Below are 18,076 nucleotides of genomic sequence, written 5' to 3'. Positions count from 1 at the left end.
TTCTTCTAAGATCTAATCCTGCTACTCTCAAAAGATTTCTGCTGAAATGGAGAAGAGGTTGCATGCCCCCTATGAACTATATTTTAATACCTACTGCCTATATTTTAATACCTTCCCCATAAGGCGTCCCATTCCCTTGGCACTCAGAATCACGGCTGGGAGAGAGACTCCGGGGGGATCGGCAGCGTGGGGGAGATGCTGGGAATACAGGCCCCTAGCCGTCCAAGGCCTTCCGTGACCTGCTTGGAATGCCTCTCCCACATTCATCCAGCAAAATCCAATTCGAGCCTTTTCTCTGCAGGGCTTTCCCTCCTAGGAAAAGAGTGTGCCGGCAAGGACTTCTAGGGACCTGCTTCTAGGGGGACAAGCAGCCAAGGTAACTGCTACGACAGGCACCACAGAAGTGGAGACATTTACCGCATTTTGAGATTGACGCTTCGTGAGCAGGTGGCCCTGTAGGAGGTTCCAAGAAGGAAGGGGAAGGGGCCAGTATGCCGGAGTAACTAGAAATTTTGCTTATTTAAGGCAGATAGTCTTGGCTAGGAACCAAGTTGTTTACCGATTTACAAAATGGTATAGTTGGGGCTCCTCCGTGGCTCAAGCGTCTGCCTTCGGCTCGGTTCATGATCCCGGGGGCTCAATGCTCAGAGGGGAGTCTGCTTCTCTCTCTTCTCCTCCTCCTGCTTGTGTTCTGTCTTTCCCTCTCAAATAAATAAATACTATATATATATATATATATGTAATGGTAGAGATGTCCAGGGGAAAGCCTAGGATTTAGAAGACTGCCGTCCTGCAGCAGCACAGGAAGGGGCTAGAAGCCGATCAACTGACCAGAGATGAGTATCTCTCATTCCCTGCCCTGAGGCCCCTGAGCTCTGTTGACAAAAGAACCGCTGCTCCAGTTTCTGAAGTTTAGCATTCACTCCTTGGAGAACACCGCCAGTTCACCACCAGTGAGGCTCCATTCATCATCCATCTGTATGCATCTCTATATAAAATTAATTGCAAGAACATCACCCAGTCCCTGCCTTCCGGCGATCTGAAGGACAATGTTGACAGGCAAGGTGAGATATCTGGAGAACACTGGAAACATGACAGTGTTATGTCATGTTTATACAGGATACACCAAAGAACAGCATCCGCACGCTGTTTACAGTGTTGCTGTTTTGTGCTAAATTAGGTGCTGAGCATAGCCATAGTGGATCTTATTTTTCTGCATATTTACACTTTTTAAATGAATGGTATGTGCCTCCAGGGATAAAATCATGTACCAGCAAACCTTTTAAGGTGACATTTTAAAGAGAAAAAAGTTACTTGTGAGTGATGAACCATCAAATTGTGAAAGTAACATGTTTCAGTAGAGTCTGTTGGGCTTGACGACTCCGAGTCCGCGGTGGGTCGGGAGAATCTTTAGTACATAATGGAATAGGCTATGGGGGAGATTAAGCAGATAACAAAAAATCTCAGCCTGTCCTGGAATTCTTGATCAGCTTGTCAGGAAATGCAAGCAATTGTCCACCTTTGGAATATAACCCTTAAGATTTGAATTTCCTTTTCTCTTGGGTATTCTTTTATCTGAGAACTGGCCAGGCTGACCTTTTTCTTAACTTACATACATCTTGCCTACATGTTACTTTCTTTGCCTTTCTTAGTTGGACTGGTAGTTTTCCCACACATGAGCTTTCTTCTTCCTCATTGATAACTACCGTGCCTTTAAAAATCTATTTAAATAAAATGAATTTCATCAATTTACTGTTTTTCCCTCTGGTTTTTACCAACCAAATAATATCTTTAGGAATGAATGCAATCACCCTTATTTTATGTTTTTGCTTTTTTTCTCACACTACGCCTCTATTCTCTGAGATTTTTTTCTCAGTCTTTGTTCGCAAATAACATGCACCAGACCTATCAGTCTATAGAAATATTGATTTCCAAAACTACAGAACTCCTCACAGGAATAAGTATGCAAGGAAATCTCTTTCACTGGCAGAACAACCACTTGAGTCCTAACCGTAAATAGGAAGCCAAGATACGTGCCGGGTAAGGTTCTAATGCTTTAGATGTATTAATTCATTCTCTCCCCCCAGTAACTTCAAGAGACAGATACTGCCCTAGGGAGAGAAAAGAAACCCAAGTCGCTTGTCTGAGATCACACAGCAGAGGGGATTCCAGAGCCTGTGTTTATAGTATTACATCCTTAGTCACTGAGTTCATTAATTTGGGAACATTTCCTGCCACAGAGAGAAGTGAGTCAAGATGGCTGAAGTACGGCACTGATGAGCAGTTAAATTGAGGCGCTCACCATGTGCTAAACGTGTGCCTATGATATGGCTTCATTTCAGGGATGAGGCCACAGATTTTAAAGATGTTAAGTAATTCGCCCAGAGTCACACAGCGAACAAGCGGCGGGGCTGGGGCTGTTTGAACCCGAAGTCCATGACACTCTTAACCTGTATACCACCCGGCCTCCGAAGAACGTCAGCCGAGGAAGATCCGGATGGGGCACCGGTCCCCCCCCCCCAATCCTCCCAGCTTCGCGGCCGCGGTGCGCCTACTGTGCTATGTTAGCTTACTCTCCAAGCTTCTGGACATCGACCCATTTACGTAAATGATATGCAAACGCAAGTAAATGTAACTTTCCACATTTGCTGGAAATTCAAATTAACGTCGATGGGGGCAAGCGGACAGATCCCAGTTATCCCAGTTCCGATCGCACGCCGTCTGGAGCCTCGGGGCGAGGGAGGAAGCGGCTCCGGACGAAGAGTAAAGTGACAATCGGACAAGGAAAAGCAGCCTTTCCTCCCGGGGGAGCAGCGGCCGCCGGGCGGGCAGAGGGAACCTGCAGAGGGCGGTTTCTCTCCTCTTTTCCTGTCCCACCCAGTCGGCCGGTCCCTCCACCCCCCCTCCCGGCCGGCCTCCGCAGCTCGCTCGGCGCGTCCGTCCCGTTTCCTCCCGCTCCGCGGCCCGCGGCCCTTCTCCGCGAATCTCCGCCGTTCCCGCCCCCGGCGAGTTCAAAAGGACGCGCGGAGCGGCGCCCGGCCCTCCCCCGGCCGCCCGTCCGACTGGTAAGGTGAGCACGCGGAGGAGGGCACCGGAGCAGGGCACGGGGGAGGGCGGCAGGGCCGGGCGAGCCCGGGGGCCGCACGCACACCGCGGTCGCCTCGGCCACGGCAGCGACGCGAGCCCAGAGCGGCCGGAGCCTCCCGTCGCGGCCGCTCGGAGCGGGCTGCCCCGGACAGACGGACGGACGGACGGCCGCGCGCCGCGGGCTGCCCCGGGAGCCGTGTGCCGGTAACGCGGGAGGGCCGAGGCGGGGGCGGGGCCGAGACCCAGTGGCTGGGTCCTCGCCGCGCCAGTCCCGACGTCCGCGCCGGGCGCCGAGTCCCGGGCCGGGCCAAGTGCGGTCGGCGCTACCGGCCGGCCGGTGGGGTGCGGTCGGCGGTACGCGGGCGGCACAGCGGACAGAGAAGGGACGACTGGGCGGGAGCGGGCCGGGGCCGGACAGCCGCTGCTCGGGGACGCGCCTGAGGGGACTGAGGCCCCTCACCTCCACGTTCCTGTGTCCGGCTCCCCGCCCCCAGGCCCCGGCCCTGCCCCCACGCGGGCACCGGAGCCGGCGGGTCCGGCCCTCCCGGCCCTCTCCTGACCCCTAGTGGACGTCTGCGCGCAGACTCCCGGCTCGGGAGGAGCGGGGTACCTGTGCCTGCCTCTGGGCGAAACCGGGTCCAGTGCTAATTTGCATACCTTCGCCTAACTTTCTCAGGCCGGGAGAAATCCCTTAGGTAAATGTGGTGGCCAGGTGAAAGCATCTCGGGGTAGTACGTTCAAAGGCAACCGACACCAAGTACCAGACGTCTCGGCTCTGCTCTTGGCACCTGCAGCCTGAGGAGATAACTCATGGAAACCAAAAGAGAAGGGTTTAGGACTTCCCATAAGGGAAGGAATCCGGGAAAACCTGGCCCCAAAGGCTTTCCTGGGACTTCAGCGTCTCCAGCCCCAGGGAGGGGCCCGCGCATCTCATTGCCTGTCTTTGTCCCGCTTCCTACAGATCTGCTGCTGCCCGGAGGTGCCCATCCCCTTGCTGCAATGCCTAGCCTGCTAACCACGCCTTCTCCTGGAGGTAGGTGAAGGCCTTTCCCAGTAGCAATGGTAGAGAACTGTTAACATTCCCCCACCTCCAGCCCAGGCCTGGAATTCCCTGAGGCCTCAGCCCACATGTGTTGACCCTCCCACTTCCATGTGCCCGCCTCACACCGGAAGAGGTCCTGGGAAGCTGCAGAGGGCAACCAAAATGCTTACTTCGGTGCATTTGGAATCTGAAGTCTCACGGGCCTGGGCCAGTTCCCAGTACCACCACTTAAAGCTCTGTGACCTTGAGTGGGTGACCACTCTGTAAGCTCCAGTTTTCTCATTTGTAAAATGGAGGAAATAGTACTTATCTTATGAGATTATTCGTGAAGATTAAATGAGATAACCCATATAAAATACCTAGCACCAGTGTCTCATATCTAGTAAGCACTCAGTAACACAGGTTGTTATTATTAACGGGTGCTTGTTAGAGACCCTCTTTTCCTGGAAAGGAATTGTGCCTGCTGTTTAATTGCACTCCTCTGATGATACACTCCAGCATCAAAACCCGTTGTTTCCTGGAGCTGTGCTCAGGCAGGGATCCACCTCTCATCACACTGAGAAAGAATTCCCACCTTTTGTTAGTGACCAAGGTGAGCCAGACAAACCAATAGTCGTTGATGGTTTTGTTGTGTACTGTAGGGTAAGGGAGGAGCAAAGCCTTGGTTGGTCTGTGCACCTCTGTTTTCATGTACGAAGTCTCATTCGTCATTCATTAGGGCAAATATTATCTACTGTCCTGATGTGGAAACAGGTGAGTGACAACCCCAGGGAAGTTGAAGACGCTGTCCTCTGTGACCGTGATGCACGCAATTCAGAATGGCTATTGTCCAGCGAGAGACGAGAAGAGGGAGAAGTGGATAGAAGTCTAGATTGGTCAGCAAAGGCTTCATGCGTAGGGAATGGGATGGGATGGAGCCCTTACCAATGAAGAATAGCTGAGGTCTGTACAGACCCAGAAGGGTGCAGTGGCTGTTCCAGATGAAGTTAGTGTCGTGCGTGAGACCACGGACTGCATCTGTCCTGGCAGGTGTTCTGAAGGAGAAGGCAGAGGACCTCTAGAATAAACCTGCCCATAGGGAAAAGAGGTGATGCTTTGGCAGCTAACTGAGAAGTTAGGACTTGGGCAAATTCTTTTGTTTCTTGTTTCTTTTTTTAAATTTGTGGTGAAATATACATAATATAAATGTTCCCATTTTAACCATGTTTTGGTAGTTCAGTGGCAGGAAGTATTGATTAACGTTCACACAGTTGTGCCATCTTCATTACCATCCATCTCCAGAACTCTGTCATCTTCCCAAACTGAAAGTCGATTAAACAGAAACTCCCCATCTCCCATCCCTCCAGCTCCTAATGACCAGCATTTCACTTTCTGTCTGTATAAATCTGACTAGGTACCTCATATAAGGGGACCATACAGTAGTTGTCATTTTGCGTCCGGCTTTTTCGCTTGGCATCTCAAGTTCATCCATCTTGTAGCATGTGTCAGAACGTCCTTCCTTTTTAAGGCTGGATAATATCATACACCTATCATTATATATACATGTAATACACCATTTCGTGTGTCCACTCCTCCATCAAGAGATTGCTTCCACCCTTTGGCTGTTGTGAACAAGGCCGCTAAGAATGTGGGTCTACAAGTTTCTTCTCGAGTATCTGCTTTCAGTTCTTTCGGGTATATACCCAGAAGTGGAATGGCTGGATCACGTGGTAATTCCGTTTAAATTTTTGAGGACCTGCCACACTGTTTTCCACAGCAGCTGCACCATGTTACAGCCCTACCAGCAGTGCATAAGGGTTCTGATTTCTCTGCATCCTTAACATTTGTTCTTTCCTTTTTCTTTCTTTCTTTCTTGATAGTAGCCATCCTTTTTTTTTTTTTTAAGATTTTATTTATTTATTTATTTATTTGACAGAGAGAGAGAGAGAGACAGCCAGCAAGAGAGGGAACACAAGCAGGGGGAGTGGGAGAGGGAGAAGCAGGCTCCCAGCGGAGGAGCCTGATGTGGGGCTCAATCCCAGGACTCTGAGATCACGCCCTGAGCCGAAGGCAGTGGCTTAACGACTGAGCCACCCAGGCGCCCCTATAGTAGCCATCCTAATGGGCCATCTGCATATCTTCTTTTCTCTTTTTTCTTTTTTGCATATCTCCTTTAGAGAAATCTCGTGTTCAAGTCCTTACCCATTTTTTTTTTAAAGATTTTACTTATTTATGTGACAGAGAGACAGCCAGTGAGAGAGGGAACACAGCAGGGGAGAGGGAGAGGAAGAGGCAGGCTCCCAGCAGTGGAGCCCGATGTGGGACTCGATCCTGGAACGCCGGGATCACGCCCTGAGCCGAAGGCAGACGCCTAACGACTGCGCCACCCAGGCGCCCCTTACCCATTTTTTTTAATTGGCTTGTTTTGTTGTTGTTTTTCATCTTGCTTATTTCTTATCCCAACCTTGTGAACAGGTGTTATTCTCATTTTACAGAAGCAAAAACCAAGGTTTGGGACAATTAAGAAATTTCAAGAGGTTAAATTCTCCCAAGGTCGTGTGACTAATAAAGGCCGAGGCAGGATTTTGTGCCCAGTCTAGATTTACTCCAAAGCCTGTGTTCTTTCTGTCATGGTACACTGCTCTCAGAGTCTCACTGCACCCCACTGGTCCAAGGACACGAAAGAGAAGGAATGAGAAAGGAAGTAGAATTCCAGGGCGGGTTCCCATGGAAAGGAGAACTGGGGGAGCCGCCCTTTGTTGGGTAGGTCTAAAGCAAATAAGTAGGTTGGCAGACTCAGGTGGTAAAGGATCTGATGCCTCGGTGATAAGAGATTTAGCCTGGAAACAAGGGCCACAAAGAAACCAACAGGTATCTGGGTCAACAACAACCAGAAAAAGGTACGGAAGCAAAATAGATCTTGAAGTTCGTTTGCTGTGGGTCAGGATTTGGGTGGAGCCTCAAATCTTGTGGTCCTCTACCCCAAGCCCCCCCACCAGAGAGAAAAATGGTATTACAGTCCTTCCTAGCCTGAGGAGAGGGAAGGAAGAGAGTAACATCCTTTGTTTGAACAGGGAGACAGGAGAGAAATGGTACAGAAACAGGAGATAATGGGGGGAGAGCGGTAAGCCATTCACCCCCTTTTATGCCAGGCTTCCTGAACTTAAGTTTACTTTGTTGTTCATTTTTTCATTAAAAAGCTCTTACATGCCTCTTAAGGAATAGCCTTCTAGACCTTTTCTGTGTATGTGCAGACATATATATGTGTGTGTATGTGTGTTCATAGTTTCATTTGCTTTTTTTCAAACATGTAATCTTACTACACATTACTGCCCTAGCAATTTGCTTTTTTCATCTCAAGATATATCCTGTGGAATTACAGATCTACCACATTCCTTTTGACAACTGTATAGTGTTTCCAGAATGAATGGCCTGTAATTTATTTAATCATTCCTCTGCTGATGGACATTCAGATATGTGTCACTCTTGCAAACAGTCCTACAGGGAACACCCTTTCCGTTCTGCAGTAAAACTCAGGGAACCAAACCCAGTGGACACATGAACAAAATGGTTAGCTGAGGCAGAGCAGAGATGTTTCCAGAACCTGGAGAGTTGAGAGTATGTGGTGGGAAAAACCTTGGAATGAGGAGATAGATTCGAAGCCCAGGTCGGCCAACAGCTGAGTGAACCTGGGCTGGTCGATGCAGTTTGCTGAGCTTGAATGTAATGATGATACCAGCCCTGCTTACGTCACTGCCGTGGAGTGGAGAGAAAATAATGTATAAAGTTTTGTAATCTGTAAATAACAAATATAGATGACAGTTCTTTTTTTTTTTCTTTTTAAGTAGGCTTCACGCCCAACGCGAGGCTTGAACTTACGACTTTTAGACCCTTAGATTAACAGTCGCGTGCTCTACCGAGTGAGCCAGCCGGGCGCCCCCACCGATTACGGTTCTGGCACTTGAGGCCTGAAGACCCTAGCTCATTAGCACGTCGTAGGACACCTGGGGACCTTTAGTCTGAAACAGTGCTTTTATGTGGAGTAGAGTTCAAAATTTTGATTTTTTTTTTAATGCAAACATTTTATTTTGGAGTCATTTTAGGTTTATAGAAAAGTTACAAAAATAGTACAGAAAGTTCCCATCTGCCCATCAGCCAGTTTTCCCTAATGTCAGTATCTTATATGACCATGGCATGTTGTGAAAACCAAGAAATTAACATTGGTATAATACTGATAACTAAACTACGCCTTCGCTGAGATTTCACCTGTGCAAAACTTTGGTTTTGAGGAGAATTCTGATAGAACACTTCCGATTTATAAAAATTCCAAAATTAAGGCTGAGAAGGGTCCTGAGGGTCAGCTGGTTGAACCACCCATTCTGTGCTAGAATTCTCTCTCCAGGGGGCGCCTGGGTGGCACAGCGGTTAAGCGTCTGCCTTCGGCTCAGGGCGTGATCCCGGCGTTATGGGATCGAGCCCCACATCAGGCTCCTCTGCTGTGAGCCTGCTTCTTCCTCTCCCACTCCCCCTGCTTGTGTTCCCTCTCTCGCTGGCTGTCTCTATCTCTGTCAAATAAATAAATAAAATCTTAAAAAAAAAAAAAAAAAAAAAAGGATTCTCTCTCCAGTGCCCCGTGAAGCTTTGACCAGTTTTGCTTTTCCTTCTCTGGGAGAGAGCTCTCTCTCCCATTAGTTTCCGCCGGGGGTCCTCTTGCACGGGTTATCCATCAGCATATTTGAAGATAGCATTCGAGTTCTAGGCTCTCCCGAAGTTTCCTCTCTGGGCTTTCTTTTGCCAGCTTTCCTCACCTGATAGAATTTCCAGGCCATTCACTATGTTGGCTGCTTACCACAAAATTGTCATATCCAGACACTGCTCAGCAGCCTAAGAGCGGCACAAAGTAGGGCCGCACTGTTGCCTCCATTGTTAAAGACCATATTCATATTAATGGGGCCTAGAATAACAGCAAGCTTTAAAATTTTTTAGATTATAAAAGAACAGTTGACCCTTGAACAACATGGCGACTAGGGGCGCTGACCCCCACAGTCAAAAATCCACGTGTAAGTTTTGACTCCCCCAAAACTTAACTGCTAATAGCCTACTGTTGACCAGAGCCTTACCAATAACAGTCAGTTAACTCATATTTTACATGATATACGTACTATCTACTGTATTCTTGCAATAAAGGAAGCTAGAGAAAAAGACAATGTTGTTAAGAAAATCATAGGAGAAAATATAGTTACAGTACTGTACTGTATTTGTGGTAAGTGGACCCATGCAGTCCAAACCCGTGTGTTCAAGGGCCAACTGTATCATCTTAAGAGATTTGGAAGATAAAGGGAAGCATATAGAAGAATATAAAAGCCATCCCAAATTCTACAACCTAGCTGTCACTCATGTTGCCATTTGAGGGTATATCCTTCCAGTGATCTCACTGTAAGTCTTTTATATAAGCTGCTGCCAAGCCATGGCATCCCCATTCTTTCTTTGTCAGTAGTTGAGCAAGACTGAGGAATCTGTCAGATTCTCGTCTGGTTCAGTTTGGCCCATTTCTCCAGTCGTTTGAAATCTCTCTGGTTATCAACTTATTAGCTGCCCCTCTTGTTTGGAGACTTGCACGAATTTGCCAGACTTTTCCTGGGCCTGCAGGAGCCCGCGTTTACCCAAAGGGCACGAAGCCCTTGCACACCCAGCTTATGTGGAAGGCACCAAGCAAGCAGGTCACCAAAACAAAGATCTTGCAAAGAATCGAATGTGCAGTGTATTAGAAAAGTCAAGCAAAAAAAAGCCAGGGAACAATGATATCGAACTTTCTTATACCTGTCTTGTGATGTCATATTTTTATTTTGAATTACAGGAAGACCTTAAGTTTGGTCCTGGCATGGCTTGACATGAGAGTATCAGTCAAGGTCCAATCCCAGTGGAAGGAGCTGTGGTTAGACTTGCACCACTTCATTCCTTGATGGCCGGTTACTACTCGACCTAGTCCTTAGAGCCAGGCTGTATTACCTCGCTGGAGATTATAAACAGTCTGTTTAAAAATATTTATTTATTTATCTGGGGAAGAGAGTGTGGGCATGAGCTGGGGAAGGCAGAGAGGGAGAGAGAGAAGCAGACTCCCCCCTGAGCAGTCCCCGGACCCTGGGACCATGACCTGAGCTGAAACCACGAGTCAGAAGCTTCACTGACTGAGCCACCCAGGCGCCCCTATTATAAACAGCCTTACCCGTGTTCTGTGATAAGGCACCATTTATTCCTGCAGCACCGTCAGCTCTCCTTAAACTCCGATCCCCATCCTCACTCTCAGTGATGACCCTGCATTCTATTTTCTTGAGCAAATTAAAGTTCTCAGAAAGAACTGCCAAGGCCCCCACTGCCCCCATCTCTCTGGCGCCTGCCTCTGTTTCCATGTGCATGTCAGTAGCGCACACTCTGCTCCGTCTGCAGCCAGCCCCTCTCTCCAGGCACCGGATCCCATCCCTTCGAGGACGTGCTTGCATCACTGTCTTCCCTCAGCATCCCCAGCTGCTTCCTCTCATCCAAGTTATTCCTATCCTTCCTATCCGTACATAAACATGCTATCATTTCTCCCATCCTTGAAAAAACAAACAAAAAAACTTGAACTCCCTTCCCCCTCCAACTACAGCCCCATTTCTCTGCTCACATTTACAGAAAAAAAGAGTTTATCTGTATTCTGCCTCCAGTTCCTCTTCTTCCTTTTTTTCTTTTCCCCTTGAATCCAGTGTCACCCAGGGTATTACACACAGCACGTCACCAGAGCCTCTCTTGTGTGGGTCTTTCCTGAGCCCCGCATAGCAAAACCCAGTAGTCCTTGTACTTGATCTGTTTGCCTTCTACTTCTCAGTTTCTTTTGCTCTTTCCTTTCTGGGCTCAGCCCTTTGGGCCTCTTTATCGGTACTTCTTCCATTGATGATCTCACCCATACTCAAGGGCTTAAATATGCTGACTCTTTAAATCTCCAGTCCAGACCTCTTCCCAAAATTCCAGTCTTAATAGCTGCACTTGGGTATCTAATAAGCAGTCGTGTCCAAAATTGAACTCTGATCTTCCCTTCCAAATCTGTTCCTCCCGTAGGCTTCCCAGCTCGGGTGACACCATGCTTCCTTCTCTCCAGTTACTCAAGCCCAAAACCTTCATGTCATCCTTGACTCCACCCCATATCCTGTCAGTCTTAGCGTCGAACGCCTCCAGAATCCTACCACTTTTTCACTGGGCTACATTGGGCTTCCTCACAACACGGCGGTCTCAGTGTTTCAAAAGTGTGTTCTTTGGAATTTCAGGCCTTACCCCAGACCCCCTGAATCATTTTAACAAGATCCCTAGGAGATTTTTATGCACAACAGAGGTCGAAAAGCACTGCTTTGAATATAAATCCAGTCTCTGCCCCAAAACCTCTAAAAGGTTCTCATTTCAGTCACTGAAAAAGCCAAAGCCCTTCCATGGCCTGCAGCACCCATAGTATACAGTCCCCTGGATTTCATCTCGTCTTGCCTCTCCCTTGCTCTGTTCAGTGACCTCTGTGCTGTGCTTTAAGCACGCCAAGCAGGCTCAGCCTCAGTGCTTTTCACTCTTGCTGTTCCCTCTGCCCAGATCTCTGCCGGCCTCCCTTTCTCACCTTCTAGGGGTCTTTACTCAAGCCACCTCCTCAGGGAGACTCCCTGACCACCCCTGTCCACATGCCAACCCCCCGCCCCACTTCCTGCTCTTCTATTCTGCATAGCACTAATCAGCATCTAATACAGCATATCTTTCACTTATTTACTTATTTATTCCCCATCTCACCTTCTCAGAATGTAAACTGGATGAAGCAAAGGGTTTTTTTAATTACAGTAAAATTATACATAACATAAAATTTACAATATTTAAGGATACAATTCAGTGGCGTTAAATACATTCACACTGTTGTGCAGCCATCACCACTATCCATGTCCAGAACTTTTTCATCTTCCCAAACGGAACTTCGTACGCGTTAAACAACAACTCCCAGCCCGGGGCCTCTGGCTGGCTCCGTCAGTAGAGCACGCAACTCTTGATCTCGGGGTTTGAGGTTCAAGCCCCACATAGGTGGAGAGATTACTTAAAAATAAAATCTTAAAAAATAAAAAAAAACAGTCACAGCTGCCAGTCCCTGACAACCACCATTCTACTTCCCCCCGTCCCTATGAATCTATTCTAGAAACCTCATATAAGTGGCATCCATTTCATAGCATATGTCAGAACTTCCTTTGTTATATTGTCCCGCCTTAAAAACAAAGGAAATTCTGGCACATGCTACAAAATGGATGAGCCTTTGTTCCTGAGGTGTGTGCTTCCTCCTTTTAGAAGTAGATTCCAGAGAGCCTTTGCTCCCAACAGAGACCAGTTTCATCAGAAGTAAAACTCTGATGCAGGGTCGGCCTCCTGCATTAATCCGTTGTCTTCACGAAGAGGTAAATTTCTTGTAGCCCCTTCATCACCAGATGGCTTATTCTAAGTCCAAACCAACATTAACTGCGTCCAGGGAAGGCACATCTGTCGAAGTGTGTGTTTCTTTTCTTTTTTAAGATTTTATTTATTTGTATGAGAGACAGCAAGAGAGCACGCGTGGGAGGGGGGTGGGGGTGGAGGACCGGAAGCAGGCTCCCCGCTGAGCAGGGAGCCCAGCTGGGGACAGGACCCTGGGACCTGACCTGAGCCAAAGGCACACGCCTAACGGACGGAGCCACCCGGGCGCCCCGAATCGTATGTTTCTGAAGGTCTTCCTGCGTTGCCGAAATGTGCTCTGTAGTTGTAGCGAGCCTGCCTCTGAGCCCATGAAGCGTTCGAGTTAGGGAGGCTGCCCGTGAAGCAACACGCTTGCCCCTTTCACTGACGTCGCTGCCCGCTTACCAGTTGCCCCGGAGCAGTCCACATTAAGGACACATTCTTTGTGGCCCAATAGCGTAGAGTTGATTGTGGTCAGCTGGTGTTCCTCCCACTTTTAGCTCTATTTTTTAAACCCTCGAACTTTCTGGAAAGCTTGTTGTGCTGCCCCGTGGTAATCTTTCATGATCTCTTCCTCTTGTTCCCTGTTGGAAAAAAGAAAAGGACACAGGAGGAAGGACTAGTATAAATGCCTCGCTTGGGCTTTGGGGAGGGTAGTCCTGGATTCAGATCCTGGCTCCGTGCACTGTTCCTTCATGTGTGATACGAGCCTTGTCACTTAACTCCCCCAGGGCCTCGGGGTCCACGTTAGCAAATAAAAACCCCTACTTTGAAGTGATTGATGTGAGGATTAATGAGTATGTGTATAAAGCACGCAGCTCGAAGCAGGGACTTTGTAAGTGGCAGCTGTTATAATCGGGAGCGTCTGCAGAATTTCCCAGCTAGCGATCGTCCTCCGTCCTCCGGGAGTCATACGTACCTGTCCTCTGAACCCTCACTGAGATGGAGCTCCATGGTCCGGGCCCTGGCTGACCTCGTCACTACCCCTTTCTCAGCATCTCTGACTGTGCCGCCAGCACGTGGTGGGGGCAAAGTAAATTGCTGTCGACTGATTGACCTGAATCTTCTGAATCTGCGTCAAGCTTCCGTACATAAGCTGTTCTTCTCAGTGCTCTGTGTATCTTACGTTTTGTGATGTTGAAGAAAGGCAAAGCTAAGAGCATCGGTGCAGAATTCCAGATCAGTGGTGGGAAGCTGCAGTGCAGCCCCCGGAGGTCTGGGGGAGGAGAGCGTGCGCGGTGAGGGCCTCAGTCTGAGGCAGGGATCAGAAGGGTGAAGTTCAGGGCTTCTCTTTGATGGAAGGCACAGCGTGATCTCAGAAGTGACAGCCCGTCCCTTTTGCTGTAGTCTCTCTGTGAGAAGCCAGCCCGTGGGTCCAGCCCACACACAGGGAGAGGGGCTTAGACAGGCTGTAAATAAATACCAGGTAGCAGGGGCCACCCGGAGCTGGAGCCGCCTCACCAGCCGCCCGCCACACTCCCATTTTGTGATTCAAGAAACTAAAGCTCAGAGAGGTTTAGTAACTTCCTTAAGGTCACCCAGTAATATGCTGGGGCAAGGTTCAAACCCCGAGTCGCTTTCCCCTTTAACCACCAAGCACATGAACAGCGTCACTCTGTGATTGCTTCCTGCTCTGTCACTCAGGCCTCCCGCAGAGTTGGGCTAACGTCGCCCCCAGTGGCAGCAGGAGAGTGCAGGAGGGAATCCAGAGAAGTAACCATTGGGCCCGGCCTTGGGAGGGGAGGTGCTCTAGACAGCCCATCCTGCTTTCTCTGTTGCTGGACCAGGTTCATCAGCCCTCTTCTAGGCCTGTGTGAAAAGACCCCCCAACACCAGTGGCCCCTTTCAGCACTGCTCGCAGGCTCCCAGGCCCAGCGCTGGTGACTGCATCTCCCTTGCCCTGGATGGAAACCCGAAGGCAGCAGGCGTCAGCCAGGAGTCAGGTTGTGCCCTGTGCTCCAGCCGCACCGGCTCTTGTTCCTTTTACCCCGTAAACTGCCACCCCTGCTTCAGCTCCCAGCTCAGATCTCACCTCCGGGGGAGGCTGTGCCTGCTGGAAGACTAGATCAAGGCCCTCGGTCCCGTGCTCTCCTGCGCGCCCGAGACGTCCTTTGTCTCGTGTACTGCAGTCATTCACTGTGACCCCTGGCATGGTGGAGGGTCCGCTCCATTGCTTACCATTATATCCCCAGTGCGCCTAGCCCCGTACCTGGCGAAGGGTAGGCGGTGAATGAGTGCTGCTATTACTTGTTGAATGAATATTGAACAGCGCCTCCTGTGGGCGATGTCAAGGTCAGCCGGCCTGTTCTCCCCAGGATACCTCTGTCCTGCAGTAACCTTAACTCGGTGCCTTTTCAAATCCCTACACTCAAATGCTAACTAGGGGCAGAGCTCAGGGACTCCCTGACTGCCTACGTAAATACTTTTAAAAGGGACCCCTGGAGACCACTAGCTTTGAGTGTTCCAACCCTGGGTAGTGACTTCAGGGGTGGGGCTCACAGGCTGTAAAGGATGGATAGACCAATAGCAGGAGGAGGTGTGCGATATATCTTAGGGTTAGAAGAGGCCTTATCTCAGAACCTTTCAATTACAGGGCCTACTCTGGTGCTGTAGGAAGGGGTTTTAATAAGGGAGGAGCATTATTTCATTATTTAAAAATAATGTTGGGCGTCTGGCTGGCTTAGTTAGCAGAACATGTCACTCTCGATCTCGAGGTCATGAGTTCAAGGCCCAAGGTGGGCATGAAGCCTACTTTAAAAAAAAGCAATTAAGAGAAAAAAACTAAATAAAAATAATGTTTACGAACAGTTTGTAAGAACATTAAGGAAATGCCTGTGCCAATATAATGTAAATATGTATACACGTATATAGAATCATTATTTGATCTCATCTTTGTAAAAGCTAATAATAGCTTACCCTTATTGAGTTTCTTACTACCTGTCACAGCGGCCCTATAAAGTAGATACTATTATCTCCATTTTGCAGATGAAGACGCTAACGCACAGAGGGGTTAGGTGATTTTCTGAAGGTAACGCAGCCAGTAAAGGACAGAGCTCCAATTCGAACCTCATCAGTTAGGCTCCAGGGCCCATACTCTTAACCACTATATTGGACAGGGAGAAATCCATCAAAATGTTAATTGTCTTTGGATGGTAGTTTATTTTCTCTTCCGTTCTGCAGGTTTTTCTATACAGATTTCCTATAGGAGTTGAATGATAAAGTTTCTCAGGGAAGAGGTGGGGTGGTGAACTTTGAAGGACAAATGTATGCCTTAGGACAAAAGAACTCACCCCATTTCCTTTTTCACTTTTCTAAATGTTCTAGAAGAACTGATGACCACCCCAGTTCTGCAGACCACTGAAGCCCTGTCCCCAGAAGCCGAGGCCAGCACAGCACTCATTGCAGGTAACAAAGGCCCTGAGCCACATCCAGAAGGCTTTGTGAATTCAAGGGCTGTCTCGCTCCATAGACTGGGAAGCCAGTGTGGTGATCAAGGATTTTCCCGACGCAGGAAAGCACCACATAGTGGAGACCAAATCCGTTACTGGGGTCCCTTTGGCATGTAGGTTATCTTCTACGCACACACGCAAGGCTATAAAAGACTTAGAGGCTTCACGCCAAAGACACTGCCAGTGAGCGTGGGACGTGGCCACCAATAGACGTTAAGTGTGTACGGGCGCGACACTCCGGTGTGCGGGTAGGGATGAGGGTCTGCGTGGTTTGTCAGGTGGGTGAGGACGAGGATAGGAGGGATTAGAGACATCCCTGCAGGCGGCTGTGGATTTAAAAACGCCTTCCTGTTGGGATAAGCTATTTCCTGTTTCCCTCCTTCCTGTTTCTATCAGAATCATCAGGCACTGGTTGAGAGGGGGTTGTTTTGTTAGAAATCAAAAGCCGCGTGTGCTTAGTTTAAGCACCAGGGTATTCTGGATACCATGCACCGTGGAAGTGGACTTGGGGGGAATATGGATCTTGGAGGTGGACGCCAGATAACTAGAACAGGAGGGTCCTTATAAAAAGTGAGGGAATCATTGATTTCGGGGGCCCCCATGAATTCCGGAGACAGCCTCAATCCTGACCCTCTCTGCATTCTCCCCTCTCCTTTCCAAGTCGTTATCACCGTGGTCTTCCTCACCCTGCTCTCAGTCGCGGTCTTGATCTTCTTTTACCTGTACAAGAACAAAGGCAGCTACGTCACCTACGAACCCGCAGAAGGCGAGCCCGGCGCCGTCCTCCAAATGGAGAGTGACTCAGCCAAGGGCAGGGACAAGGAGGAATATTTCATCTAACGAGTCCCGGGCCCCAAGGAGCTTTTCCAGGCTCCAGGGCTCACACACTATTTATTAGGTGAAAGTTTTATCTGAAACCAGTGAGGAGCACTGACTGATATGGGCAAACCTGAGCTCCTTCTAGGACACAGGCCCAAATGCCAACATCACTGATGCCAGGGACACAGAGAAAGCTGTCGATGATGTCTTTAGCCAGGCCCTTGTGGTGTAGCTGGGTTTGGTGGCTGCCCAACAGGGCAGAGCGACACGAGGCCATATGAGTACGTGCCCAGTCATCTCCACTTTTTTCAAGATCGAAGGGAAGGAGAGTTAGGGTCGCTGGCTGCTCCTCTGTCCCCTGCCTGGTCAACTGGTGACAGCCCGAGCAGGGATAAGTGTCCGCAGAAGTTCTTCCCAGGTGCTGGATGCCATGGTAAAAGGCCACGCGGGGAGGGGCAGGAGACTATGGAGACCCCACCCCCTGATGAATGTGTTCTATCTCCTAATCTGAGCCCTTCCTGCCCATATTCCCCAACAACCTTATACTGATGTTATTTTTACCACAATTAAAAATGTTCATTGATACAGAAATCTGATTCTTACGTGCCAGAAATAACCACCTTTATATTTTGACTTATCCATGCTTAAACTTTTTTGACATTTTCTTTTGCTTGTTTAACTCGTTTGCCTATGTTCTCCCAAACAAAAAGAACCCTAGGGAAGTTTCAGAAGTTCCCACAACAGTCTCAGGAGTTTGAAACAAAGATGGTTGTGGGAAGCTTGTCCCAGGGGAGTGTCATTAGAAACATACCCTGGGAGATGAAATGGTTTACCTTCCATCCTGGCAAGGGCCAGAATTTCTCAGACTCGTCTTTTTTTTTTTTTTTTTTTAAGATTTATTTATTTGAGAAAGAGTACACTCGGGAGAAAGGATGAGTGAGTGGGGGAGGAGCAGAGGGAGAGGAGAAGCAGGCTCTCCACTGAGCAGGGAACCCAACTCGGGACTCCATCCCAGGACCGTGGATCATGACCTGAGCTGAAGGCAGATGCTCTGCCGACTGAGCCACCCAGACATCCCTTCCCAGACCCATTCTTTGTATACACAGAGGGAACCAGAACAATCACCCTACCACTCTTCCCACCAGTGTCCTTTGAATCAAGCCCAGAGAAGCTTCTTGGTTCTCAGTCCCCAGATGAGATGTGTTTAAAAGACACA

The 18,076-nt window shown here is 48.9% G+C and overlaps 1 protein-coding gene across 1 annotated transcript; it reads left to right on the top strand.

The window, feature by feature from the left end:
• Window positions 1–3,105: 3,105 nt before the first annotated feature.
• LOC103675488 (small cell adhesion glycoprotein) lies at window positions 3,106–17,447 on the top strand. The gene is made up of 4 exons (XM_040642461.1): window positions 3,106–3,291; window positions 4,049–4,120; window positions 15,917–15,997; window positions 16,703–17,447. Exons 2-4 carry the CDS (start codon window positions 4,087–4,089, stop codon window positions 16,879–16,881), a joined length of 294 nt encoding a protein of 97 aa, XP_040498395.1. The 5' UTR covers window positions 3,106–3,291; window positions 4,049–4,086; the 3' UTR covers window positions 16,882–17,447.
• Window positions 17,448–18,076: the final 629 nt, after the last annotated feature.

Source organism: Ursus maritimus, unplaced genomic scaffold (assembly GCF_017311325.1).
Source record: "Ursus maritimus isolate PB19 unplaced genomic scaffold, ASM1731132v1 scaffold_26, whole genome shotgun sequence".
NCBI classification, from domain to species: Eukaryota; Metazoa; Chordata; class Mammalia; order Carnivora; family Ursidae; genus Ursus; species Ursus maritimus.
This window is presented reverse-complemented; position numbering and strand designations above follow the sequence as displayed.

Bases quoted from the DNA above. Each gene is read 5' to 3' on its own strand.
- LOC103675488 (XM_040642461.1), top strand. From the start codon at position 4,087: ATGCCTAGCCTGCTAACCACGCCTTCTCCTGGAG. The intron at 4,121-15,916 runs GTAGGTGAAGGC...TAAATGTTCTAG, and splicing joins AACCACGCCTTCTCCTGGAG to AAGAACTGATGACCACCCCA. The intron at 15,998-16,702 runs GTAACAAAGGCC...CTCCTTTCCAAG, and splicing joins CAGCACAGCACTCATTGCAG to TCGTTATCACCGTGGTCTTC.